The sequence below is a fragment of the Theropithecus gelada genome, chromosome 18, assembly GCF_003255815.1.
Source record: "Theropithecus gelada isolate Dixy chromosome 18, Tgel_1.0, whole genome shotgun sequence".
NCBI classification, from domain to species: domain Eukaryota; kingdom Metazoa; phylum Chordata; class Mammalia; order Primates; family Cercopithecidae; genus Theropithecus; species Theropithecus gelada.
Genome location: NC_037686.1, coordinates 56,897,718 through 56,925,053, shown reverse-complemented (window position 1 = coordinate 56,925,053; position 27,336 = coordinate 56,897,718). Strand labels below are relative to the sequence as shown.

The 27,336-nt window shown below is 39.4% G+C and overlaps 1 protein-coding gene across 1 annotated transcript in view; it reads left to right on the top strand.

The window, feature by feature from the left end:
* Positions 1-27,336, top strand: part of LOC112611659 (putative uncharacterized protein encoded by LINC00305) — a 72,231-nt gene that overhangs the window by 25,561 nt on the left and 19,334 nt on the right. The window contains exons 2-3 of the mRNA XM_025365649.1: positions 25,081-25,144; positions 25,698-25,856. Of these exons, the coding sequence (XP_025221434.1) occupies positions 25,111-25,144; positions 25,698-25,856 (193 nt within the window). The 5' untranslated portion in view covers positions 25,081-25,110. The remainder of the gene's footprint in view (positions 1-25,080; positions 25,145-25,697; positions 25,857-27,336) is intronic.

Genomic DNA, 27,336 nt, shown 5'->3' with positions numbered 1-27,336 from the left:
AAGCCACATTTTTTACAGCCAACTGATATTTGATAAAATAGACAAGAACATACACTAGAGAAAGGACAACCTTTTCCATAAATACTTCTGGGAAAATTGGATCATCATATGCAGAAAAGTGAAACTGAACCCCTATCTTTCACTGTATATGAATATCAACTTAAGATGAATCAAAGATGTAAACATAAGACCTAGAAAATACTAGAAGAAAACCTAGGAAAAACTCTTCTGGACATTGGTCTAGGCAAAGAGTTCATAACTAAGACCCCCAAAGCACCAGCAACAAAAACAAAAATAGACAAATGAGACTTAAACTAAAAAGCTTCTGCACAGCAAAATAAATAATCAGTAGAGTGAACAGACAACCTACAGAATGGGAGAAAATATTTGTGAACTATTCATCTGACAGAGGATTCACATCCAGAAATTACAAAAAGGTCAAACAACTCAACAAAAAATCAAACAAAGAAATAATCCCATTAAAAAGTGATCAAAAGACAATAGACATTTCTCAAAAGAAGACACAAAAATGGCCAACAGACATGAAAAATGCTCAACATCACTAATTATTAGAGAAGTTCAAAGTAAAACTACAGTATCATCTTAACACCAATCAGAATGGCTATTATTGAAAAGATAAAGCATAACAAATATTAGTGAGTTTGTGGAGAAAAGGGAACTCTTATATACTGTTCCTGGGAATGTAAATTAGTACAACCTCTATGGAAAACAGTGTGGTGATTTCTCAAAAACTAAAAACAGAAGTACCATTCTATCCAGCAATCCCATTATTGGGTGTCTATGCACGGGAAAAGAAATCATTGTATCAAAAAGATACCTGTGCCTGTATGTTTATTGCAGCACAATTCACAATAGCAAAGATATAGAATCAACCTTAGTGTTTATCAACAAATGACTGGATAAAGAAAATGTGGCACATATACCTAATGGGATACTATTCAGCCATAAAAAGAATGAAATCATGATTTTTGCAGCACAATGGATGGAATTAGAGGCCATTATCTTAAGTGAAGCAAGTCAGACACAGAAAGACAAATACCATATGTTCTTACTTATAAGTGGGCGCTAAATAATGAATACACAAAGGTGTAGACTGTCAAATGATAGACAACGAAGACTCAAAAAGATAAGGGGGCCGAGAGGGGTGGATGATGAGAGCTTTTGGGGTACAGTGTACGTTATTTGGGTGATGGATACTCTAAAAGCCCTGACTTCACCACTACACAATCTATGGATGTAACGAAATTACACACATATCACATAAATTTATACAAATTTAAAAAAGAAGAGGTGATCAGCAATGTTATGCCAAATGTTTAGTGATTTGCTTTGTTTAAAATAATCACACACAGCTATTCAAAGTAATTTTTGTGTGTAACATAAATGTTCCGTGTACCATTTTTGAACTGGAGGGGAATAGATGATTCACTGCCTTAGAGAATATTGCTTTCTTTATAATATACTTTTAAAGTAAAATGAAAAATTTTTAAAGTTTACCAAATTTTTGAGCACATGTCTATGAGTAATCTTAAAGTCTAACACACTCCTAGCAATTTAGAAGAAAGTTTCTGTGGAAACACATTTCCCAGTACTCTATAATCATCTACAGTCTGCTTTGTACCGTGCACAGAAATATTTAAGTGTGTTGATGATATTCATTTTCACTTGCAATCTGGTTTAACTGGCAACTGGCAAAACCAGTTAAAATTAAGAAGATGGATATTTTGAGCTAAACTACAAACAATTCTGCTGGAAATAGAACGTGATAACTAAATTGCTATCATTCATGCCTTGCTCTCTAGACTCTGGCTAATGGCGGATTAAAGAGGCTACAAGTTTCCTACATTGAACATAACAAAACAGACCAATAAACTAGCTCTCCTTGAGCATCTGAAATTTTCTCCAGACATCTCACAAATGCAAAAAGAAAGTCAGTGCCAGAACAAATATTATACTCAACAATTTCAGCAACTAATATGTTAAGCAGGAATTTCTCTCTAAACACTATAGACTTAAAAAAAAATACCCTAGTGTGCATACCACACAGGGATAAGTAGATCATTAATCTGAACCAGCTTTACCAGTTAATTGAAATATTTGGTGTGTCGCTCAGAGTATTTCTCTAAACTTAACTATTATTGGGACTTAGAATCTCTTTAAACTAACAACAACAACAACAAGCCATCTTAGAGAGAGGAAGGAAGAAGAGCATCTGTTCTGCAAAACATCCCACAGCAATTGGTTTGGTTTCTCTGCTAATTATGCTCCGCATCAGACTGGGAGATTTAACAGGTAAGCTTTTATTATTTACTCTGATCTCTTTGTTGGAAGATGCCCCCTCTGGTGGCCGTAAATCTATTTTTAAAGAAAAATAATTAATTATAAGTGCGTCTCAAAAATTGATGGTGAGGGGAGGACATCAAAATACTTTAGACCCTAAGCTTTTTTTGCTTTTTTGTGGAGTTCGTTCTCTCCAAACTTTTAGTTACTTTGTACACATGGACAAGAAGCATCACTGTCAACTTTAATATCTATCTAACAGACTGCATGAGAATACCCAAAAGCAAAAGCAAAATTGTGTCCCAAGACTCTAATAAGAGAAAGATGCCACAGAGAAAAGAAGATCTGAGCAGATCAGTCTCCGAGGTAGAACAATCCAGATTTTCGCTTTCTTGCCAACTGCCAAAGAATTTCTTTTTTTTTTTTTTTTTTGAGACGGAGTCTCGCTGTGTCACCCAGGCTGGAGTGCAGTGGCGCGATCTCGGCTCACTGCAAGCTCCGCCTCCCGGGTTTAGGCCATTCTCCTGCCTCAGCCTCCGAGTAGCTGGGACTACAGGCGCCCGCCCCCACGCCCGGCTAGTTTTTTGTATTTTTAGTAGAGACGGGGTTTCACCATGTTAGCCAGGATGGTCTCGATCTCCTGACCTCGTGATCCACCCGCCTCGGCCTCCCAAAGTGCTGGGATTACAGGGTTGAGCCACCGCGCCCGGCCCAAAGAATTTCAAGAAAACCCATCTCACCACTGCAAGAGGAGACCATAAAGGTCTTTGGAAAAACTCACGGGAGAGGTACTTCTCCTCCCATTCCTTCACTATAAGGAATCATATAATAGTAATTTTCAATCAAAACAAAATGTGAAAAAGCATTGTTGACAAATTTTATGTCACTATGGCAAAAAGTCTACATAACTACCGAAGTTCTAGTAGTTATGATACCTTCTTTAGTAAAAGCACCAGTGTCTATTTCATCTCATTGTTTTAGTCCCTATAACATTAAACCTAGTGAAACTCAATATGCAATTAATTAGATATAACTATGATTAATTAAATATTTGTAAATTATTTAACAAATATGCTAAGTGAAAAAATCAAGCTAGTCTCCAACGTAAACTTCACAAAGCTCTCAGAATTTCTATTTAATCACTTCTAAATGATTCTCCACCAGAATCAGCCAGCTTCAGCCTTTAACTCAGACAGTCCATCAGCTTGGAATGACCTCCTTCCTTCTGTTCTTCCTCTCAGTTCCAATCAGTGCTCACTGAAAATCCCATCTCCCCTAAGAATTCTGTACCCACAGGAAGCTACATCTTTCCCTGAATTCTATTGGAGTCACATGTATTGTCTTTTGTCATTTACCTGTTTGTAAGTGATTCGTAGCTCTTCAGCTAAACTGTGCAGTCTTGAAAATCAGGATATATGATTTTTTTTTGTATACTTGCCCAAAAGTGATATTCATTGAATAATGCTGTACAAGTCAATGAGTAAGTATATTTAAAGAAAAATCAATCATCAAACAAAACATATTAATTAAGATCCTACTTTGCATGAAGTGTAATCCTATGGACAAAAGATGACATATGTACACACACACACACACACACACACACACACACACACACACCAGGGTCTTGATCAAGTAAGTTGATTTTATACTTAGGAAAATAAGACCTAAACTGGTGCAAGACAGCCAATGATGCATAGATAATAAGTATAAAATTGGCAATTAAAACGTATTAGCATAATTTTTAATTTATATATGTATATAATTTATGTACATTTGAGTATAAGTGGAACGTTGAAAGCAGATGGAGCCAGCATTCCAGGCACAATGTATCAACGTGTAAAGCTTTATCCCACAAAACACAAACACAGTGCCGGGGGTAATCCAAGTGTTTGGAGTCAGGTCCTCTTAAAATCTTGGTTGATTTTATCGGCACTCATACAAAAAAGTTATAATGATTTTATATCTATATAATGTATATATTTTTAAGATAGAGACATTAAAAATAATTAAAATTAATCTTTTCATAGCACTTATTTGGGAAAATAGGCACAACCTTATTATAAAACAAAAGAGCAGGTACTACCTCAAGCAAGTTAAATACTGTTTGCCTTTGTAGACTGTCTGTATAGCTACATTACACAGCATTTATTATTGAGGATTTTGAGAAAGACTCTTAGCCTAACTGACCTCAGTTTCATAATATTACATAATTGTGCATGTTCTTCATCTGTAAAATAAGAGCATTAAACAAACTGATGGCCGAGTTTCCTTTAAGCTTGCTTTATTTGCCCAAAACAAATACCAGGGACACTCCCTGACTAGAATGAAATGCCTCCTAGATGTTCACACCAAGTAATTACTTTTATATAATGCATTCAGCCTGGAGATCTCAAGGATCTCTGAGATTCTACTCTATCTTATTATTAGAAAATCTCCATAAGATGGGTGTTATTATCACCACTCTTTAAGAAGTTAAATGAAGGCTTAGAGAAATGAAGTTGCTTGTTTATGGAAGGTCAAAGAGAAGAAAAGCAGGCAGAGCCAGGAATACACCTGACATCGTGGATCGTTTCCTTTGCCATACCCTAAAAGCATCTCAAGAACAGATTGACAGTAAATGTCACTTCTCTGGGTTTAGAAAACAAATGTGTGGAAACATGGAGGAAAAGACTGGATCTGCTCACTGGAGAGGCAGAGAACTGTTCTCTAGTTGGACCAAGTGTTCTGTACTGTTACATGCACTCGAGTGAACCAGTGGGGTAAAAGGTTTTACGTGTCTCAAAAGAGACAACTGTTTCTACTGCCTTCCTTGAAAGGTATGGATTCTGCACACTTCTCTGGGTCCAAGACACTCTCTTTCAGGACTACACCTCTGAGAATTCCAAGCTTCGAATGTAACTTACACATCAACTATTGTTCTGTCAATTTTACAGGGAAGAAAATAGCACGAGGCATAGAAAATTCACAGATTTTGAAGCCACCCGAAATGAACTTTGAAATAGACATCTGCCACCTGGAGTATGAGGGGTAACCTCTCCACCCTTCCTTATCTGCAAAGCAGAGGTAACAATACATTACTCCTATGAGTGTTTCGGGCATTAGATTATTATGCAAAGCACCTATCATGGTGGGGTCACTTACTTGCTGTCTAATTATTGCTAACCTGGAAGGCTTTGGGGATGGTAATTTAACTAAGTCACAAAGTTCCATAGGGAAAGTGTTCAGGGCTTTGTCTAGTTGTCTCATTTCCCTATAAAACAGAGCCTCTACAGAAGAACCACAGTTAGCATTTTGTTAATAATGCTAAAAAAAGCACTGAGGTTTGTCTGTAGCCACTGGATTTATTAGCGTGAGCAAGGACTAGGGGCCCGAGGCAAATCACTATGGGGAATAAATTAGGCAGAGTGAAGAATGAAACTCATTGTTATGCAAACACAGGTTAAAAATGCAGTTGTGTGAATTTTGTTTGGCTTTGTTTTAATGAAGGAGTGAGGTTTGTGTGTTTTAGCACACTCGGCAGCAGGGGCCCATTTCCACCCCAGGATTCATTTCCATGGAAGGCCGGTGGTAAACCTAAGGCAGCTGGTAAGTTTAGCATTTTTTGTTGTCTGTGAAAGTATGTAAGAAACAAGGGCTAGAATTTTCATTGGACTGTCAAAGCAAAGATTGAAATAATTTTGTAAAATTTTGCAAAAAAATGATAACTCTGTGAAGTGAAGGCAATGTTCATTAGTTCGATCACGGCAATCCTCTCACAATGTCTGCAAGTGTCATAGCATCATCACATAGTACAGTGTAGATATATACAATGTTTGTCAATTATACCAAAACAGAGCTGGAAAAAAAGGAAAGGAAAGAAACATGAAAAGAAAGTGACAATTGACATATATGTTGTGTAGCATCAAATAAAACTGCATGTGAACCAACACCATGTTTGTAGAAACAGAGGAACTCAACAGTTAATGTCAATCTTATGAAATAAATATTCTTAAGATGTTTATATAGGAGTACAGTTTATGCAATTGATATGTTCTTAAAACACGAGCCAACATAACATAATTTTGCAAATTAAAACTTTTTGTCATGCTAGCAGGAAAAATATTCGAAAGGACATTCTCTGGTCAATATTTCTATAAAAGTTACTTATCTCATTATAATATTAATTCTGTAGGCTGTAAACTGGTTCATCCTGAGAGCCACTTTTTGTTAATGAATTCTTATCGAAAAGCAAATTCCTTTAGGGCTTAAAAAAGTTGCAGCACACATAATCACACAGGCAAGGAAGACTTTAAGGCTGTTGCAATAACGGAAAGGACACCAGAACTCAGTCTCGAACTCCACTGGGAAAAAAATGGCTGGAGAGCTTTTAAGAGCTAAGATTGGGGATGGGGAGGAGGGATTTTAGGGCATCTGTTTGCTTATTGGCCTTACCCCACGGAAAAGTAAATTTTCTCCTATCTTCAGGACAGCAGGCAGTTTTACAACTTGGAAAATGTTAGGCTCCTATCCTCCCACAGAAACTGGGAGATAGGAATGCTATCTCTTTTGATGATTTCTTTTCAAAGAGATGACTCCCAGATCCCCGAGAAAGACAGTCCTGCGTTGCAAAACTTGAAAGGAATGAGGCACATCCCCCATATATCTCCCAACTTCCTGAGCCCAGCACAAACACATTCCTCCATATTTCTCTCAAACTTCAGAAAAACACCACCTAGGAAATCCCCGATAAGGACACAGCAGGAACCAATAAAAAATGCTAAATGTGCTGTAACCGAGAGAATTACCTTGTTCCCCTGTAACTTTACATATCCTGTTTACATCGGGCTATAAAAAGCAAGCACTCGCATTGTTCGGGGCCCTCTTGTATGCTGTGGAATGGAGGGACCAAGTTCGAACTTGCAATAAAGATCCTTGCCGCTTGGCTTTGACTCTGGACTCTGGTGGTCTTCTTTGGGGAACAAACGGTCTGGGCATAACATCTGACAAGAGGATTTTTATTTTTTTTTAAGACAGAGTCTGGCTCTGTCTCCCAGGCTGGAGTGCAGTGGCCAGATCTCCGCTCACTGTAAGCTCCGCCTCCCGGGTTCCCGCCATTCTCCTGCCTCAGCCTCCCGAGTAGCTGGGACTACAGGCGCCGCCACCACACCCGGCTAATTTTTTGTGTTTTTAATAGAGACGGGGTTTCACCGTGTTAGCCAGGATGGTCTCGATCTGCTGACCTCGTGATCAGCCCGCCTCGGCCTCCCAGAGTGCTGGGATTACAGGCGTGAGTCACCGTGCCCGGCGGCCAAGAGACTTTCAATAAGATTTGCAACTCAAAGACGTGGAGGAAGAATTTAAAATTGCAATTTTTTAAAAGTAAACACTTATTTTAAAAAAGGAAGGCGAGGATTCCAGAGGCATGAAGAACGGCCTAAAGTTTAGAAAAGCTGAGACGAACATTGAGGCCTCCTTGAGCAGACTCGTCATAAAGGAGTTTTAACGAGAGAACCTGGGCTCCCCCACACTTCAAAACGTTCTCTAATATCTCAGTACATAAAATATGTCTTTGGGTTCTCATTCCACTGTCCCCTCTGATACCCTCATGTTCCACCTCCTAGCTTACCCCCATAGGCAGCCTCCCCACACACAAATGCACCTGCAAATCATTCCTACCTCATTTTCCTCCTCCTTTGCAAAGTCCTCAGGCTGCAAAACCTAATTTTGCTCCTCAGTGAGGCTTGCTTGCCTCATGCACCTCACCTGTGTTCTCAGTGCGTTGCCTGATGCCATAAACTCTGTGTTCACGCCCTCATGGACGGCTCATGGTAGATTATTGTGTCACCCTTCTAAGGATGCCTGCATATGTACAGTGGATATTTGGGAACACAATATCTAACTCACTAGACAGGCCCTCTAGAAATTAGTGTTAATGAAATGTGAACAAGGCAGACAATTTGGATTGAAGATAAAGTAGAGATGAGTGCAGTCTTCAGAGCCTCCCCTAAATTTCAGCACAGGGCTTTCCCTTTCCCTGGTGTGTTCTTTCAAAACCAATGGTGGCACTAAAGCATCCCAGATAGCTGACGACAAATGGGTGCAACACCACAGCCCTGCATGGAGGAGGGTGGGAGGAGGGAGAAGGGCGTGTAGAAGCTCTTACAAAGTTTTCAGGCTTTTTACCCCTTTATGTATATTTTCTTTCATGATCATCACAACACTCACTATCTTTACGCACAAGCTCATTTGCAAAAAAAACATAAAATAGGCCAGGAGGAATGGCTCATACCTGCAATCCCAGCACTTTGGGAGGCCGAGGCACACGGATCATCTGAGGTCAGGAGTTCGAGACCAGCCTGGCCAACATGACAAAACTCCATCTCTACTAAAAATACAAAAATTAGCTGGGTGTGGTGGCATGCGCCTGTAATCTCAGCTACTCCGGAGGCTGAGGCAGGAAGGAGAATCACCTGAACCCGGGAGGCGGAGGTTGAAGTGAACCGAGATTGAGGACTTGCACTCTGGCCTGGGTGATAGAGGGAGTTTCCATCTCAACAACAACAACAACAACAAACAAACAAAAACCCATAAACTACATGAATATTTTTATGAATAAGTACCACAGGAGATATCAGAAAGTTCCAGTATTAACGTAGAGTGTAAATGTCATCAATCAAACCAGAATCCTCCTGACTCATAGCACACCCAGAATGTCCACTTAGTCCCATTCAGCAATCCTCTGGTTAAGGACTTGGAATAAGAAATTGAGGCACCCGTCTCCTCCCCCAAAGTAGAATTCAGAAGACATCCCTAAATACACAGGCAGGGAGAACCTCTTTGGCAAGTTTGCACTTTAGAACCCTGAAAGTTATATTTTCTTTCATTTTTATGTGCTTCCCATAAATTTCATGAATCTCTGCTTAAGATTTTATAATTATTTGTGAACAGACCAATAGAAATGGATATTTGAGAGAATGACAAGTTTCAGTGTGCTTTAGAAAGTCTACAGAGTCAGCCTCCAAAAAAACATTATGGAAAAGAGCGGCCTCTTCGTATCCATGACTGGGTGGGCTCCCAGCAGCAAAGATCAAGGTTGTTGATCTCTTCTCTATACATCTGCCCTACACATTTGGGTCTACTGCTGAAGTTGAGTATTACTGGCCATCTTTTCCCTACAGGTGAAACAAGGGCTTTCGGGTAATATAGCACAAATGCAGCACTTACACCTTTCCCTGGAACTGGGAAGACAGCAGAAAGCATGTCTCCTCACTCTCATGGGCAGCGTAACTAACTTAGAGATCTAAGCCTGTGGCTCTTCTAAGTCCTGAAAGTGCTTACCTTCCATTATGTGCAAACCACCTGGGGAAGGGTGCAGGGGGCAGGAACTTGGAGGGCAGAAATTTTGAACTTGAAAGAAACAGTCAAATCAAGGAAAATAATTAAATAATTTATAGCTCTTTTCCAGGATAAATATGCAACTGCTCTTCTTGGGGTAATAATGATAATAATCTCTTTTTCTGCTTTTTACTCAGACGTAAGCATTGTGCTATATTATCTGCTAGGTTTTCATTTTAAATTGGAAAGTTAAGTATCATTTTCACTGGAAAACTAAGTAAATTGGTAAGGCGGTAAGTGGCAGAGTGAGGTGTGGTTCCCTGGTCCCTCTGACTATAGCCCACGCTTGTGCTCTCTCTGCCTCTGCTCTTATAGTATCTACCAGAGCAGGGAGTAGTTAATTCTAGAATACTGTGCAAGAGTGGAAAGACCAGGAGTTTGAGTGTCAGAATAACATGGCTTTCTTTGAATGCAAACTCTGCAATATACTCAATGTATAGCCTTAGAAAAGTTGTCTAACACCTCTTACTGTCAGTTTCCAACCTATAAAATATAAGAAATTGTCATGATAGCTCTCAGTAGAAGGCTCAGGATATGGTAATAGGTTCACAGTAACTATTACTTCTTTTCCTCCCTGGAATATGGGGGTGGGGAGAACTATTGTTTCCTTAACAAGGAATTGAGAAAAACCCAGTAAAATTGCTGGCATCTCAGTAGGGGGAATAATGTGCCCAGATGAAAAACCAAAAGTCATTGATTATGAAGTAAAATAGAAAAGATTCTTTCCGGAAAGAGAGATCAGTGATTAGAGAAAGACACCCAGGTTAGAGCAGGTTGAAGATAGGCAAGATTTGTAATAAATATTTATAAAACAATGAAGAAAGAGGGGAAATAAAAGAATTAATAGCCAGTCTGATAAAATGCTGCCCAATCCATAAGTATAGAATCTTGCTCCCCAAGATCAACAAAATCATACCACTAAATTGTATTATATTATTGTCCTCTGTTCTCAATAAAAATAAACACCAGAAATAGCATTTATCTTTGAGAAAAATGCATATGCTAATCTTAAGTCCACATATTTTATTCCAATGGAAATATGAATATTTTCCTGGTAAATATGCCTTAACATCCTGTGATAGATGTTCCCATTGTTCTTCAGGAACAAACAAGGATTTTTTTTTTAAACAATGTGCAAAATGGAAACGTTTGAAAAATAGTTTCTTAAATCGCAGTGTGTAGTCGCTAATGGGCTATGACAAGCTATTTTTCCAGTCTTCCAATTTCAATCCATATTTCTGAATAGCATTGTGAGATTTTGCATTAGTTTCACAGATTTCCCCACATGATTATGCCGCAGTAATAGAATAAGGAGCATCTGCGGCAGGCTGATTGTATCACACAGTGTTTACTGAGAATGAAGGACTGTCACATGCATGCTGATCGGAGAAATAAGCTTGAAGATTACTATTATTAAACAACCAACTGTTAAAAGATCCACACAACATATTAAGGGGAAATACAGAATAAATTGGTTTTGTTGCTTAAGCCAAATATTTTGGAATTCATCCACAATAAGCTCTGACTTTTGCTCACCATGGTCCTTGATTTTGTGATAAGTTTGCATACATTATTCTTCCCGGAGGTGCATTTAGTTTAATTAAATTTTACTATTAAAAAGTATTAAAGCCAGCTTCTCATAATCCTTAGGAAACCTGGCGTGGAAACACATTGCTTCCCTAACACTTTCCTGGGGGAGCTTGGACGACTTGACTCAGGCAGATTTAGAGACCAGAAAGCCATCCAGAGAAAGCAGGGACCCAGCCATCTACCACCTGGTTCTACTCCCACCCTAAGGTTTGCTTCCTCCAGGCAGCATCATACGGTAACAGGGCTAGAGGTTAAGATACTTGTATTCTACTTTGGAATCTACCAGCTGACTTAGTCTTTTCATATTCTGTTTTAAAATATTATGATTACGTATTTTCCTTACCATTCTATAAACAAGAATTCATGTTTGAAGCACCAAAAATGACAGGGTATCAGGGAGCTTATTTTCCATTTGAGCTGCACTCAGAAGCTTCTGCTGTCCTTAGGCCCTCCCCCAGTGTTGGCTGAGAACCTACCAGGTGTCATACATTAGGCTGGAATCTGGGCGTACAGAGGTGAGTAAGGTAAAGTCCTCTCTGCCAGGAGATTTACAGTCTCATCCTGAAAATGCCCTGCCTTAATCCCTATCTCACACTGACAGCTGGTCTTGGAGGAGGAAGAGTTGCAAGTTCTGCTAGTCATTCTGAAGGGAGGAAATGGAAAAACACGGTAGGCCACAATAAGGCAACCATCTTGACAAAATAAACGTGAAAGTATGCAAACTATATATTTGAAGGTAGTTTGTCATCTATTTTTTCTCACATAGTCTTTCCTCTGATGGATTACTGAGTGCTTATTTGATCCATGATTGTCAATCATCCATCCTTGCAATATTTAACAAAATAGAGACCCTCTCTGTTCTCAGAAAGCACCGCACAGAGATTCTAAAGCACTAATCAGGATATAGAAAAACACCGCAGTCACCCTGCATTGGAAACAGAGAAGTGCTTTCAGAGCCATACTTCCTGCTGCGAGGTCATTAGCAGTGCGTCCGTCCACAGCAAAGTGTTTTGCCACAGGTAATAATGGCTTAGTTTTTTCTAATGTTTTCCAAGTATAGCATGAATGAACCAGTCAGTGTTTCTATCAGGCCAAAGCAAGGGCTCTTCTGTTGTTGTTTATTTTATTCTACATTTCTTACTTAGCAGCAGAGATCTTTTTAAACTTCTAAATAACTCATGCAAAAAAAAAAATTATCTAAAATATGGACACAGATACAGGTAAATGTCTAGACAAGGCTAAGTCACTTCCAAAAAGAAGATCCCCAAGTCCTCTGTGCCGGTGACTTTGTAGGTCACCATAAAAAAAATCTCAAGCATTTCTTCTTCAAAAAATGTCCCATTTATACCCCCAAAGTCTTTCCAATTTACCTTTCTATGCTACCAATCCTCTATAGTACTGTCAGTCTAGTATAACCCAGTTAGCTGGTTACATTAATCAAACTACTTTACTATCATCCAGTGGTAGAGACAGAAACAGACAGGCTTATACTCCAGCTGAACTGAATGTGCAATACCAGCTTAAGGTATGTTCCTGTTCCAAGCCTCAGTTTTCTCAGCAAAATGCAACTAATAAGCAGATATTCTCTGCAGAGTGAGGAGAGGTTAGGTTATGCTACAATAACAAACCTTCACTCAGTGGCTTTACACAATAACATGTTATTTCTTATTCATGCAAAGTCTTCTGTGGGACCAGAAGGCCTCTCAGGGATCCAAGATACCTAATAATTTTGACTCTACTGTCTCAACACAAAGCTTCCTTTCAGATGTCCAGGAGAAGACGGAGTAGAACTGGTGTGTCCAATCTTCTGACTTCCATGGGCCACATTGGAAGAAGAAGAATTGTCTTGGGCCACACATAAAATACACTAACACGAACGATAGCTGATGAGCTAAAAAAAAAAAAAAAAAATAGCAAAAAAAAAAAAAACCCTCATAATGATTTAAGAAGGTTTACAATTTTGTGTTGGGCTGCATTCAAAGCTACCTGGGCCACATGCGGCCCACAGGCCACGGGTTGGACAGCTGGGAGTGGAGGGTCTTGCATTGGCAATTAATTGAGTGATTTAGCCTGAAGGTGGTGCACATCAATCCTCTTCCATGTCCAATGGCTAGAACAAAATAAATGGCTACATCCAACCACAGGGAGTCTAGGAATTGCAGTCTTCCATGTGCCAGGAAAAAAACACAAGATATTTCTGAACATTAGTAATAGTTATGTCTACCAGAGTTATTGTTAAGATTAATGAAGTTACAGATAAAAAACTTCCCAGCATACCCAGTATACTTTCAAAACTGGTAAATGCTGAATACATAGAAGGCATGATTGTGATGATGATGATGAGGCCAATGATGACAGTGAATAGATGACTCAGTATGTAAATAAGCAAATTATGAGTGTTTCATTTAATTACTCAAATATTCACACGCATTATCACATGAAACACAAATTTGTTGTTAGTTCCAATTGTAAGCCTTCTGACCAAAGCTGTCCTGATCAGTAAGAATCATGGTCCTTTCCACTTAATTTCTCCAAACTTTCACACCGTCTTGTATTACAGGCGGTTCCTAACATGACAAGCTATCATACTCTTTCATTAATGGGAACCCTCTTGAGGTCTGTTTCCTGTACACTGACCCCAATTAAACAACTTTGTATTGGTGTCCCTGTTTCAAGACCCTGTTAGCCTACTTGCTAATGTTAGTCTCTTAAATTACTCATCAGAGTACCTCCCATGGCATCAAATCCTTTTTTCTCAAATCCTAAATGAAATTATCACTCTTCTACAAACCCATTTCACACATCTACAGCAGTGATTTTTCAAATGTGGGGGTAAGAGAGATTGATGTGTTGTAACATGTTCTAGAAAAGCTTTACGCAGAGCTTTCTCCCCCTCCACATAGATGGGAAAAGAAATAAAAGTTAGTTTTTAATCCCCTGAATGGGGAAAATAGCATTAGATGTATTATGTTTCTTTTTCTCCAGGTTCCATCCTCCATTGTATAAATACTTTGCAGTCTTTGCCAAGGCTCTACTCTGTATGTTTTTACACAGAGGGATAGGTGAAAATATATATATAATCAAAGTATGTATTGGGTCCAATTGTACACTTGTTCAGGGCTGGTTCCTCAGTGACAGTGTCTACTACACACCTAACACTATCAGATTGTGGATGTGACTTTCTTGCCCTCCACCCTAGCGGCTGTATATGTAAGCACAGCTAAGGAGTTGTTTCTCAATTCTTGTTTGTTTCACCCTTTATTTTCTTATCACCTCACATTTGTTCATCTGGTTCTAGTTTATTTGTCCTGGGAGACAACTCAGGGCTTCAGTGACCAAGGAATGGGAATATAGAGTCCTTGGCTCCAAAACAGCAGTAGCAGTTATGGTTAAACTAGCATAGTTACCTACTTCTCTGACTTGAGTTTTCATCTTTCCTTCTCTCTGTGCACCCACCTGAGGAGAGGGAATGGACCACCATCAGCTTATCATGTTAACCCATAATATTCATGTGTTTTATTTCTTTCTTTTATGATTTCCCCTTATCTCTCATTTTTCAGGCACCCCAAGCCATCCTTAGCTTCCTTTATAGATTTAAGCAAGTTCTTAGCATGCTGGCAATTTTCCAGGAAAATGTTACCCTTCCTTCAACTTTAACAAAGTGGGTATGTCGCTTCTTCAATTTGTAGAGTTGGATCATTATCCAGAAATCAGAAATCCCCATTTTTTTTCTTAAGGCTAGTGGTCTCTCAACCTGGGTCTGAGGCTCTGCTACAAGTAATAGAAACCTGGATGTATAATTCTGTGCCTTTACCTTCATCAGTAGCGCACCAACTATAGATTTTTAGAGGTTGCTTGCCTGCCTTGTCTCAGCTCCCATGCTTGTGCTCATTCTCTCCATAGTTACAGCAAAATAACTGGTGAAGCCACCTTCAGTGGCCTGAGCCTGTTCTGGAGAACCCTGCTCATGGAGATGTAGAGCCAGCCTATTGTCATCCCCGTGGCCTTGGATATTATGGATAGGCCTCAGGTGGTAGGGCCTTACTGAACTTTAATCCTCCCTCCAGAAGGTGGATTTCAGTCCTCTAACTCTACTCTCTAAAATACATTGACCACACGCCTCTTCTTCTGCCAAATTAACTCAAACATGAGAATCCAAAGTCCTTTTGTATCTCCAGTGTCACTCAGGCTGCAGTATATTTCTGTGCTTGGGCAAGCCTGGTTTCTATTCTCTAAACCCTCCACTGCTATGTCTCCTGGAACACATATGCAGAGGACTTTTTTCCATTCATTTTCACCAGTCAAAAATGCAATAGGCAAAAGCCAATGCTTCCTCCATGCCCATCTATGGCCTTCAGGTATGCAGCCATCATCACTCCAGCTCTGAAGCTTGAAGGACTTCAGATTTCCCTTCAGTTTTTCTCTTTCCTCGATAAATCCTGTGCTGATTCACCAGGATTTATCACCTTTATGGGAAGTACAAAACATAGGTCACAGTCCTCCTCCTTACTCCTTCACATTCTCTCTCCTCCAGATGTCCCCAGTGTTTGGTAGCACATGGCCTCTACCAAGCATTCTATTACTTGTCTTTTTTTCTGACCCAGAGTATGAGCCCAGAACAATCAAGGTTAGGCACTTCTAATCCAGGTTCATTTGCAATGAATCTGTCTTCACCTCCACCAAAGACTATGATTTTCAGTGATGACTCAGGGATCTGAGCTCTTTTTTCCATGGGGCTCCACCATTTTGAATTTCTTCTCTTTCTGCCATGCAGAGATGAGAAAATGAGGTTGAAGATTTGGAAAAATATTTTATGGGCCAGGCCTGGAATTGGCGCACATCACTTATACCCTCTCTCTTAGCCTAAAAATCACTGTCTGTAAACAGCAATCTGCTCACTAGCTTTCAAGATTTTTTCTTCATGTGTCATCCTCCAAGGCAACCAGGAGCCTTCATCTCTTCTATGATCACATAAACAACGCAGGTGGCAAGTTTCCGACCTGAGCCACAATCAGGAACACAAAGAATGAAACAAAGTTGTGTTTTGTTTTCCTTTTCTTATTCTGCTTGCTCCTCTAATCCCAATTTTTCCTGCATCATTTTTCTGCTCCTTGACTCACTGGAAGCATCATGACCATACTTGGGTCAGTGTGTTCTCATTCCAGAGACACACACGTGGGATGCCAGCCTGTGGGTTAATTATCAGAACACGGACAAGGCAGCATTGATTCAAATGACAAATTAGTGTTATTTATATATTGGGGTAGCAGAGGCATTTTGCAAGTGTCATCGTAGAACCCAGAAACTCCAGATGACAATGGAGAAAGGGGGTATGAATGACAGAAAGAGGAATGGGCAGAGGGAGAGGGCATCTTTGAACATTTGTTATTGGAACTAGAAGCTTCTAGGTGGTGACAAAATAGATCTAAGTTTGTAAAGGTGGAAGTGAGTGAAACAGCCAGGACCAGGTATGGAGTAAAGATGTCATTGCCAGGAAAGCCAGAGGGTAGGCACAGTCGCAGCCAACCTACGTCCAGACTTCTAGGCATAGCACATGTGCCCAGGTTTATGGAAACATGCTGGGAGAAGCTAATCTCAAGAGCAAGGGAATTCGGAGGCTAAGCAGAGGTGAGCAATGGATCACTGGAGAAAATATACACAACAGTTCTGAATTGAAGGGTAACCTGAAAATGCTGAGGTGCTGTAGCATTAAATAAACCTTCTAAAGTTCAGGTGCCAATCAGGGCTTCAGTTTGTAGAAGTAGAAATCTCAAAGGCTAACTCTGTTGACAAATTGCTAGTATTCCCTTCCTTCCCTTAAGCCAGAATGTCATTGGAAACAATGTTACATGCATTCCTACAAACAGTAGCACCCAGGTATGGCCAATTGCAGGGCATGAGAAAGCACAGGGATGAAAGCCTTTCTAATTATATCTCTTCATTTTCACTCATAACTGCTATTTCTCCTAATTTGGTTGATGTAAAAGTAACTGTGAGCTATTGGAAATTGTGATGCTTCTCTCGCCTACTAACCAGGTTCTCCCTGTGTCATTTCAGAGATATTTATCATAGTATTGATATTATTGGATCAGCTGTGGCCTCTTTAAGAAAATGAGTTGAGCAACTGCATGGATCATAATTTCATTTTAATGCAAATGTTGGGGGATAAGCACACCATTGCCATGCTACCCCTTACCATTACCATAGTGTAAACGTAAGGCATCATTTCTTTGAACACATGTATTCTACACACACACACACACACACACACAGAAATAACATATAATATTTATACAATTTTAGGGGGTTTTTTAATTCTTAATGATCAATTTCACTAGATAACATTCTTTTTTTTTTTTTTTTTTTTTTTGAGATGGAATCTCACTCTGTCACCCAGGCTGGAGTGCAGTGGTACAATCAGTTCACTGTAACCTCTGTTTCCTGGGTTCAAGGGATCCTCCCGCCCCAGCCTCCCTAGTAGCTGGGACTACAGGTGTGTGTCACCAAGCCTGGTTAATTTTTGTATTTTTAGTAGAGATGAGGTTTCACCATGTTAGCCAGGCTGGTCTCAAACTCCTGACCTCAGGTGATTACAGCCGTGAGACACTGCACCCGGCCTAGAAAATATTTTTTAAATGCACAGTGATACCTCAGGGAAGCTACATGGCAGGTAGAAGCAGAAAAATAAAAAACTTTTTTTTCTGACTCTTGCTCTGAGGTCTTAGAGCACCCAAAGGGTTTGTGGAGGAGGTAAAGGGAGGGGAGCTGGGGATGGGTGCTGAAGTAGTAAAGAAGGAGACCAAGAACAGCATGCTGGAGATGTAGGGGGAGAGTGAGGGGTGTCACGCCCCCCAACCCCCACCACCAAGAATAGAACGATTCCACAGGGCCTGGAGGAGGAAGGGTAGACAGGCCTCTGGGTCCCAGGAGGCAGCCTGGGCCAGATTTCCTGGCTGTATTAATCAGGAGAAATGGACATAAGGTGAGTGTCCAGACAGACAGGTCCCTGGGCAGCCTCAAAGAAAATTCCGTTTGTCCCGGGGAAGTGAAGCAGCAGCAGAGAACTGCCTCTCCTGAAGGAGTCTCCCAAGCATAACACTTTCTAATTTCCCAAAGAGGTTTTGCCCCTTCAAGGTAGGCAGAGTCCTTGCTACTTCTCTCGCAGCAAAATAAAACAAAATCTGCTGTACAATAAATCCCAGTCAGGGAACCCAGTCACGCCTCTTCTATGACATCCCCTGTCATTGTCAAAATCTGAACCAAAGCTGCTGAAGTGCCAGCCTGTGAAGGCAAGAATGGTAATTGATTAAGGTGCAGATTGTGTTCTTAGGAGGAAGAGTCTTCTTTCTATGGATGCTTATAGTTCAGACACACAAATGAACACTCCCTTTTCTCTGCCTCAAAATTAAGCTGAAGTCTGCCTTCCTCTGTAATACATGTTATGTCTATACTTCTTTATACAACTCTCTAGAGGAAATAGAAAGCAGAGACGATGAAGACTTCGGGAACCCACTTATTGTCCAAGGAGGATGAGGAAGACTCCAAGTGGTTATCCCATACCTGCTCCCCACAATATGCATCTAGAAGGTTCTTTCTCAGAAGAGCCCGCCACCTGCCACTCACAGTGGAAACTTCACTAGGAACTTTGCTACCCATTCTGGGTGGTATTAGGCAATGTGTTCCTATGTAGGTCCCACCTACATCCATAGGTCTTTGCAAAAGACTCAACACTATAAGGATAGAATCTTTCTCTCTGTCAAGAAATAAAAACTACACCAGATTCCATTGTGACACAGGCAAGTCATGGATTGGCGTAAGAAATACATTTTTAAATAACCATATACATATGTAAATATTTGCCTATTTGAAAACCTCACAACGCTTTCTGTGCCTGTAATTGTGATGCTGTCTATGTCCACAGATCATTCTACATTTTTTGAGGCTAAAATTAACATCACCACTGACTCTAGTATCCAAGCAACACCAAAAGAGTAGTTATAGATAAACACAGCATCGACAATAACTCAAAAAGAACAAATTAGGAATCTCCCCTTGGTGTAGGGTAGACATTTTTGTCTTAAAACCTACAATGCTGGTTATCAGCCATGGAGGTTAGAATTAAAAATTCAAACACATTTGGCAGGAGTTCCTGAACTGAGAAGAGAGAAAGTAGGGGAAGTATAATATTCTACAAGAAAATGACTAAAATAAAGACATAAATTTTTAAGAAATGTATGAAAGAAACCAAGCCCTTGGACAGAATACAAAATCAAAATCAAACACATTTTAGACCCAGTTTAGTGAAACTGGAGAGTGCTGAAGACAACGAGAAAACAACCAGGATGAGAAGTGCCCCGAAATGAAGATAATTAAGAGGCTTTTCATTAGTAACAAGAGAGACCGTGAATAAGAAACGCTATCCTCAGGCTGCTTAGGAAAAAATAATTGTCTACCCATACTCATTTGAACTTTCAGTTCAACAGTGGAATCAAGAAATCAACACACAAATGAAGACTAAGAGACTACTATTTGAGAAAGACAGGAATTGATGAGGACAGAGGAATTAGTAGCAACATGGAGCAGAGAAAATGGCACACACACGTCGACAAATGCATACACTACAATTTTAAGTTTCTGTTTGTGTTTTATATCTTCTGATTCAGGAAGCTAGAAATAGAATGTGACCAAGAGGGTATGTCAATAAGAAAAAAAAAATCCAATAGGAAGGAACTAAGAGCTGCTTCGGGTGTTAGGAATCGTGAGAACTAATCCACTACAGAGCATGCTTGTCCTGCCTGCCAAATATAAGTTGATCACTGGCTCACTGATATGGTATGGATCTGTGTCCCCATCAAAATCTCACATTCAATTGTAATTTCCAGTGTTGGAGGTTGGGCTTAATGGGAAGTGACTGGATCATGGGATCAGAGTTTTCATCAATGGCTTAGCAACGTCCCTCCTTGATACTGTATAGTGAGTGAGTTCTCATGAGATCTGGTACTTAAAACATGTGTGGCGTCTGCCCACTCTCTCTCTCTTTCTCCTGCTCTGACCATGTAAGACAAGCCTGCTTCCCCTTTGCCCTCCATCATGATTGTAAGTTTCCTGAGGTCTCCCTAGAAGCAGAAGCTATTATACTTCCTATATAGCCTGCAGAACTATGAGCCAATTAAATCTCTTTTCTTTGTAAGTTACCCAGTCTCGGGTATTTCTTTATAGCAATGAAAGAATGGCCTAATATACCTACCTATCCTGATTTTTAGCATTTTGGTCATTTCTGGCATTTGGGTATGTATCTTCAGTTCTTTATTTAAATTGCCATTATATTTTACCCCTTATACTTACGTTCCCAATATAAAACAGGGGACTTGTAACCACAGAGTACGTATTGCTGGAGGCTGACATTCTAAACGTCTACTTATAATGAATCCAAAAAGTTGCTATGAAACTCTAGGGAAAGGTAGGAGATTAAAATGCTAAGTTCTATTATTGTTTTTTAGCCCTTGAGTATGAGTTAATATATCTTACCTCACTAGATCATGGGAAACAATGCTGAATGAGCACAGCAAAGGGAGAATAACTGATAGACCTTTAGCCTTCTCTCATGAAAGCATTTTGTCCAGTTGCTGCTGAGGGCTTTGTGCTTGTGTATGTTTATGGGGCAAGTAAGGATGAATTTCAAATGTTTCTGATATGAACAGCAGTCACTGGGGCATTAGAACACAGGATGATGTTGTGAAATTGACTAGTTGTCAGGACTTGGGAGGGCACATGTTCTAGTGTGGAGTTACGTTGAGCACTTCAGGAAATGTCTGGGGAATCTATTTTCCACTATAAAAATATGACTGGAAAAATGTTAAGTAGTAGCCCAAAAGAGTCAGCCACATTCAAGCAGCCATGTTCATTTGTGGGCTACAACCTACCATGTGGAAAACTCTGGCTGTACAGTCATATTATACTCAAGATGGATTTCCATTTGAGTAACTGATGCTGTAAATTTGGTTTTGCTTTCCTGTGAGGTTGCTGTAAGGAAATGAAGATGCCAGAGAAAAATGTAGTGAGTTACACAGTGTTCCCCAAAAACTTCTTCCAGAAGAAACTTTCCTCCCAGAACCTCAGAATGTGACCCGATTTAAAAAAGAAGGTCTTATTAAATGTAATCTGTTAAGGTGAAGTCATAGTGGATTAGGGTGGGATGTAATTCAGTGACTGGTGTCCTTACAAGAAGGAAACTTGGACACACACACATACATAGAGGGAAGACAATGTGAAAGCAGAGACACAGAGAAAATACCATGTGACAATGGGGGCAGGGATTGGAGTGATGTGGCCACAAACCAAAGAAAGCTAAAAATTGCCAGCAACCACCGGAAGCTAGCAACATTTTTTCCCTAAAGCCCTCAGAGCATGTGCCTGTCAACACCTCAATTTTCTGCTGCTTTAAGCCACCCAGCTTCTGGAACTCTGTGACATCAACTCAAGGAAACCAATACAGAGGGCATAGTTCCTATATGAGCACTGTTATCTTTACCCTAAGTAGGGTGTCACATTCTTGTCCCTTGATGCTGAGTTAATGATTATTGCTCAGGTTCATTTCATTCTGAAAATATAGCTTCTCAATCCCCTGTCCTGAACTGAGGCGATCGTAAAAAGGGGTTATCAAATACAAACCCACCATGAGATTCAACTTCGAATGGAGATAAACAGCACTTTGCAACAGTAGATATGGGGTTGCTCAGATCATCTGCAAAGATGTCCAGCTTTGTGCTCCTGAGGGTCCAAGGGTCTTTCAAACCATTTGGAATTTTCACAGGAGGTTTTTGCGGAGGAATCCTAGAAAGGCCTCTGGAAAGCAAGCACCCTGTTTTCTCCATAAAATAAATGAGGATACAAACACACTCTACTGCAAACAGAACAATCACAACACTCTTCACCAGCACCCTTCCATGGGACATTCATTCATGGCTCTCCCACCCAAAAAGCCCCGAATCTGAACATAGCAGGCGACTGCCTGATGTGACAAAACAGGAAGCCATATATGGGCACACAGGTGCACAAGTCTCTCAAGTGCTGATTTTCAAATGCTGTAAATCCCAGGAGAAATACACAGCTATAACTGCACAGGAGGCAATTTGCCAGAGAAAAAAAGAGAACATTTATTTTTGATTTCAAGTAAAAAGAGAAAATCAATTCATTCAAAGACTTTATGAGTCATTTCAGTTATTTGCACTCACTTGTCTAGGGATGTGAGTAAAAGTAGGGTAAATTGGGCTTCCACAAATAACCAGTGAAGATGATGGACTGATTTCACAATTCTGGCCCTGACTGCTTCAAGCTGTACTGGGAAGCCCCCTGAGGAAAAGCAAAGCCCAGCACCAGGACAGTCCTGAGATTGTGGTGAACACACAAACCCTCCTGTGACATTCTTTCTTCACACTTCCAAGAAGTTTCACGTAGTGGAGAGCTCCAATTGACTCTTTTTTTTTTTTTTTTTTTTTCAGACGGAGTCTCGCTCTGTCGCCCAGGCTGGAGTGCAGTGGCCGGATCTCGGCTCACTGCAAGCTCCGCCTCCCGGGTTCACGCCATTCTCCTGCTTCAGTCTCCCGAGTAGCTGGGACTACAGGCGCCCACCACCTCGCCCGGTTATTTTGTATTTTTTAGTAGAGACGGGGTTTCACCGTGTTAGCCAGGATGGTCTCCATCTCCTGACCTCGTGATCCACCCATCTAGGCCTCCCAAAGTGCTGGGATTACAGGTTTGAGCCACTGCGCCTGGCCTCCCAATTGACTCTTTGGGTATTTAATTAAATGAAATATCATGCTCGAGTAGCTTTGAGGGGGTGTTAAAGAATCACACAGAGCAAACTACTTCGGTCTACACCTAATTACTTTATCTGTTACACAAGGCTTTCTATAAGGCAAAAGGATCCTGTCATAACCACCATCTCCCCTGAAGAAAAGAAAATATTTAACTGAAATAGAACTTCTTGAAGTTAGCCAGCCAGCTTTCTTGTAAAAATAACTCGATATTAAGTCTTCCTTTAAAAATATATGTACTATGTCAAAGTAGGGGTGCATTATAAATAGAGACTGCTACTAATTCAGTTGCAAACTGTAACTAGCTTTCACTTTATATTAACGCCCAGAGCAATACGGAACATCTTACAGCTTTGCACAACTTTGAACTTATTTGTGTTCCAAAAAGCTGTATGTATGTTAACAAGGAACCACAAAACACACCTTTTTTGTGCCGTTTCACTGGCAGACTTTGCTGTGTAGAACATATCAAGTATTCAGGAAAGGGCAACTCACAACTTGAAGGATGCAAACATTACAAAATCCACCACGTGCAACGAGAAACAAGGATCCCAGTACCTAATAAAACCAAGGGGCTGGTTTTTATTCTCCCTGATGGTCAAAACCACGTCTTTGCACTCAGTTTCGAGTTCCTGTCATTACACGTTAAATCCTCTGTGAAATCCTACTATAGGAAAAAGACAAGGTAAACCAAATGAATTCAGGTGACCAGCTAGCAAAGAAGATTTTTATTTTCAGGAGTGACATCATTTTAAAGCTTAAGAGCAACTCTCTCACTGTCGGTGCCTCTTCCATCTCTGGGTCCATCCCTGCCTCAGCAGCACCTTGCATCTTACCACTGAAACCTGTACTTAGTTCTCAGCAGGTTTTAAATGTCTGCTGACCTCTCTGATTCTCCTATGAGGCTATGAGTTTCTACGACTGTGCCTTATTCATCTTTTCACCCATCACCACCTCACCCAATGTTTGGCACAAGCTCAGTGATTAATAAATAGGACTTTTAAATAAATGTTTAAAATCACAAATTTAGAGAGTACACATGTATGAAATGTGACCATATTTAGGGACCACAGAATACACAAGCAAAACATTAAAAGTAATGTTTCCAGGGATATAGCATTTTATATATATATATATAGTGTTTTTGTTGTTTTTTTTTTTTTTTTTTTTTTTGAGACAGAGTCTCACTCTGTCACCCAGGCTGGAATGCAGTGGCCGGATCTTAGCTCACTGCAAGCTCCACCTCCCGGGTTTACGCCATTCTCCTGCCTCAGCCTCCCGAGTAGCTGGGACTACAGGCACTGCCACCACGCCCGGCTAGTTTTTTTGGTATTTTTTTAGTAGAGACGGGGTTTCACCGTGTTAGCCAGGATAGTCTCGATCTCCTGACCTCGTGATCCACCCGTCTCAGCCTCCCAAAGTGCTGGGATTACAGGCTTGAACCACCATGCCCGGCCTTTAATATATTATTATAAGGAATATCTGCTTTTTAAATTACAATATTTGTACCTCTTCAGACAGTAAAAGTAAACGAATGATTGGTGATAAGAAGGAGAAGATCAACAGTGGAATACAGACAGGATATCTTCTCCTCTTACTGATTTGAATAATATCCCTCTATATTCTCTCTCCTCAGACAGCCCACTTTCCTTCTATTCCTGGGATGACCGAGGTTGTTTCTCCCTCCGGTCTTTCTCCTTCCTTACATTGCACGAAACTTCAATGGTCCTTGTCACTTGGCTTAGGGCCTTGACCCTACCAAACATTTTTGTCAAATTTAAGCCAACAGCACACGTAACTTCAGAAAGAGGCTTAGGGTCATCTAAACCATGCTGGGTGCAAATAGGGGACATGTCTAAGGCTCTTCAGGTTCAGGCTTTAGATGAGCACTGATTCACACGGAAGAATGGGGGACTTTTACACTCCCAGGGTTACTCACTTTCGTTGTGTTTTGCAGCATTCACTGAAAATAACTATTTTCTTTTTTCACTTGCAGGATGAAAAGCATCTGGTCCCACCCCTGGATATGATCGACCTTCATATATGGTGTATTATACATGGTGAGTAACCATCTCAAATTCCTTCTTTAAAGTAACAAACCTAAGAAAACAATTAACCCTATTTATAGAGTTATTCATAATTTGTTTCCCAAATTAGAATGTTACTTATGACTAGGTCATGAACTCACTTCAAATTTTCTACTTCTCTTTCAAGATGGAGAGCCACTGATTGAATACAGAACTGGTGTGTGATCCATGCCAATGAAAAAAGAATTACCCTCCTTCTCGTTGCGTTCTGCACTCTGGGTTACACTTCTAACTGCCATGATTTTTATAATAACAGAACTCACTCCTGGGTCATCATTTACTGCTGTACCTCTGAACACAGTTAGGTTTATGAAGAGCTTACGAAGGCACTAGGAACCAAGAGTTTTAAAATCTGAATATTGACATAGCAGAAGGCTTCAGATTAGATGGATCGTTTCAACTTTTTTATTTCTAGCATTATCTTTAAAGAACAATGTTGGTCAATAATACATAATAAATCTTTAATTTTGTTGTTGGTTAGTTGTTGCCACCTTGCTCTCCACTCTCTTGTCCCTTATCTCAGTAGCCATCTCTGCGACCTGCAAAGATGAAAAGGGAAAGCAGGAGGTGGAAACTGGTCAGGAGCCTTCTGGTTTATCAGTCATACTTGCAAAGGTCAAATGTGTAAAGCATCAGAAGACAGTGGTTAGAGTGAGATTCTACACGCTGTCAATGAGGAATAAAGGTAAGTTCAATATTTCATGAAACAAAAAAGTTTTTTAAATTTATTATAAAGGAATGTTTCTGTAGCTACTTTTTTATTAGTATTCAATACGAGGACTTGAAATAATGTTACTTCTGATAATAGAGTGCTTAAAATTTTACTTTTTTTTGCAATCTAAAAGCTCCCTCTTCTGACCATGTGGAGTAATTCTTTATAGGCTCTTTTTTAAAATGTTCTATATATTTTTTTTATTTTGTATATATTCTACTTTAAAAACCTTCATAAGTCTTAATAGTAAGAACAAGCAAATCTGAAATTATAAAAAAGACACCTCGTGCTCAAACCTTGGACTGAAAACATAGCAATTACAAGTTTTACATTATTGTTTTCCTCCAAAGTTACAGTAAGTTGTATTTCTAAGACAATAAGAATCCTTTGTCTTGAGTAGTAATTATAAGCTGCTTTTTGTGGCAAATATTGTGTTATTGAATCACCAGTGGTGGGGCAGACTCTGGTTTTTACAAAATGACATGATTGTATATAATATAAGTCAAATACAGAAAATCTTGAAAATATACACATAGATTTAATTCACGGCACATTAATTCAGCTATTAGCATCTTTAAAAATACATCTTTCGTGGCTGCATAATATTCTATGATAAACATATATTACAACTTTCGTAAATAATCACATATACTTATATCCAGTTATAATGACGGAAATATCATTACACTAACATAACTTTATAAAGTCCCTTGCAGAAGCATTATGCAAACTTACAATTCTGTAAACTGTACATGAGTTCTCATCATGTCCTCCAGAATTCTTAGCATTTTAAGTATTTACCAAATTTATTAATTTTTAAAATGCTATTTAAAGTTTTATTAGAGTCATATAAAAATGTTATTCATCTAGTTATTTTGGCCATTCTTCTTATTATTGTACTTCTTTGTGAATTAACTTTGTGTTCATTAAACATTTTTCTAAGAGGGCATTCAAGATTTATTTGGGAAGTTCAGTAGTCCCTCATATGTTCATTAAATATTTTATTATTGTGTTCTTTAACTCTAACTTATTATGTTTTGTAATACAAAGGAGATTTTAATATGTCATATAGTCAAATCCACATTCCTGAATGGATATATTTATTCCCATATTATATTCATTAATTTTTGGTATGATTGTTTATAGTTGGTGTTGTAATTCATCTAGAATTAATTTTGTTGAATACTGTAAATATATAAATAGCATTATATTTTCCTAACAGTTAACGCTCAACAACATTTAATAAATAAATTCATATTTATTCAATTGATTTTAATACCAACTGGATTATACACTATAAACTTCTGTGCATGTACCTATTTCTGGTTTTATTATTTTCATTTATTGATTTCTCCATCTAGTCAGCTATATTAAGCATTTTAACAGTATAGTTAAGTCACTTTTTATTATCCCTGTTTTTCTTTTTTTTTTTTTTCTTTTTTTTTTTTTTTTG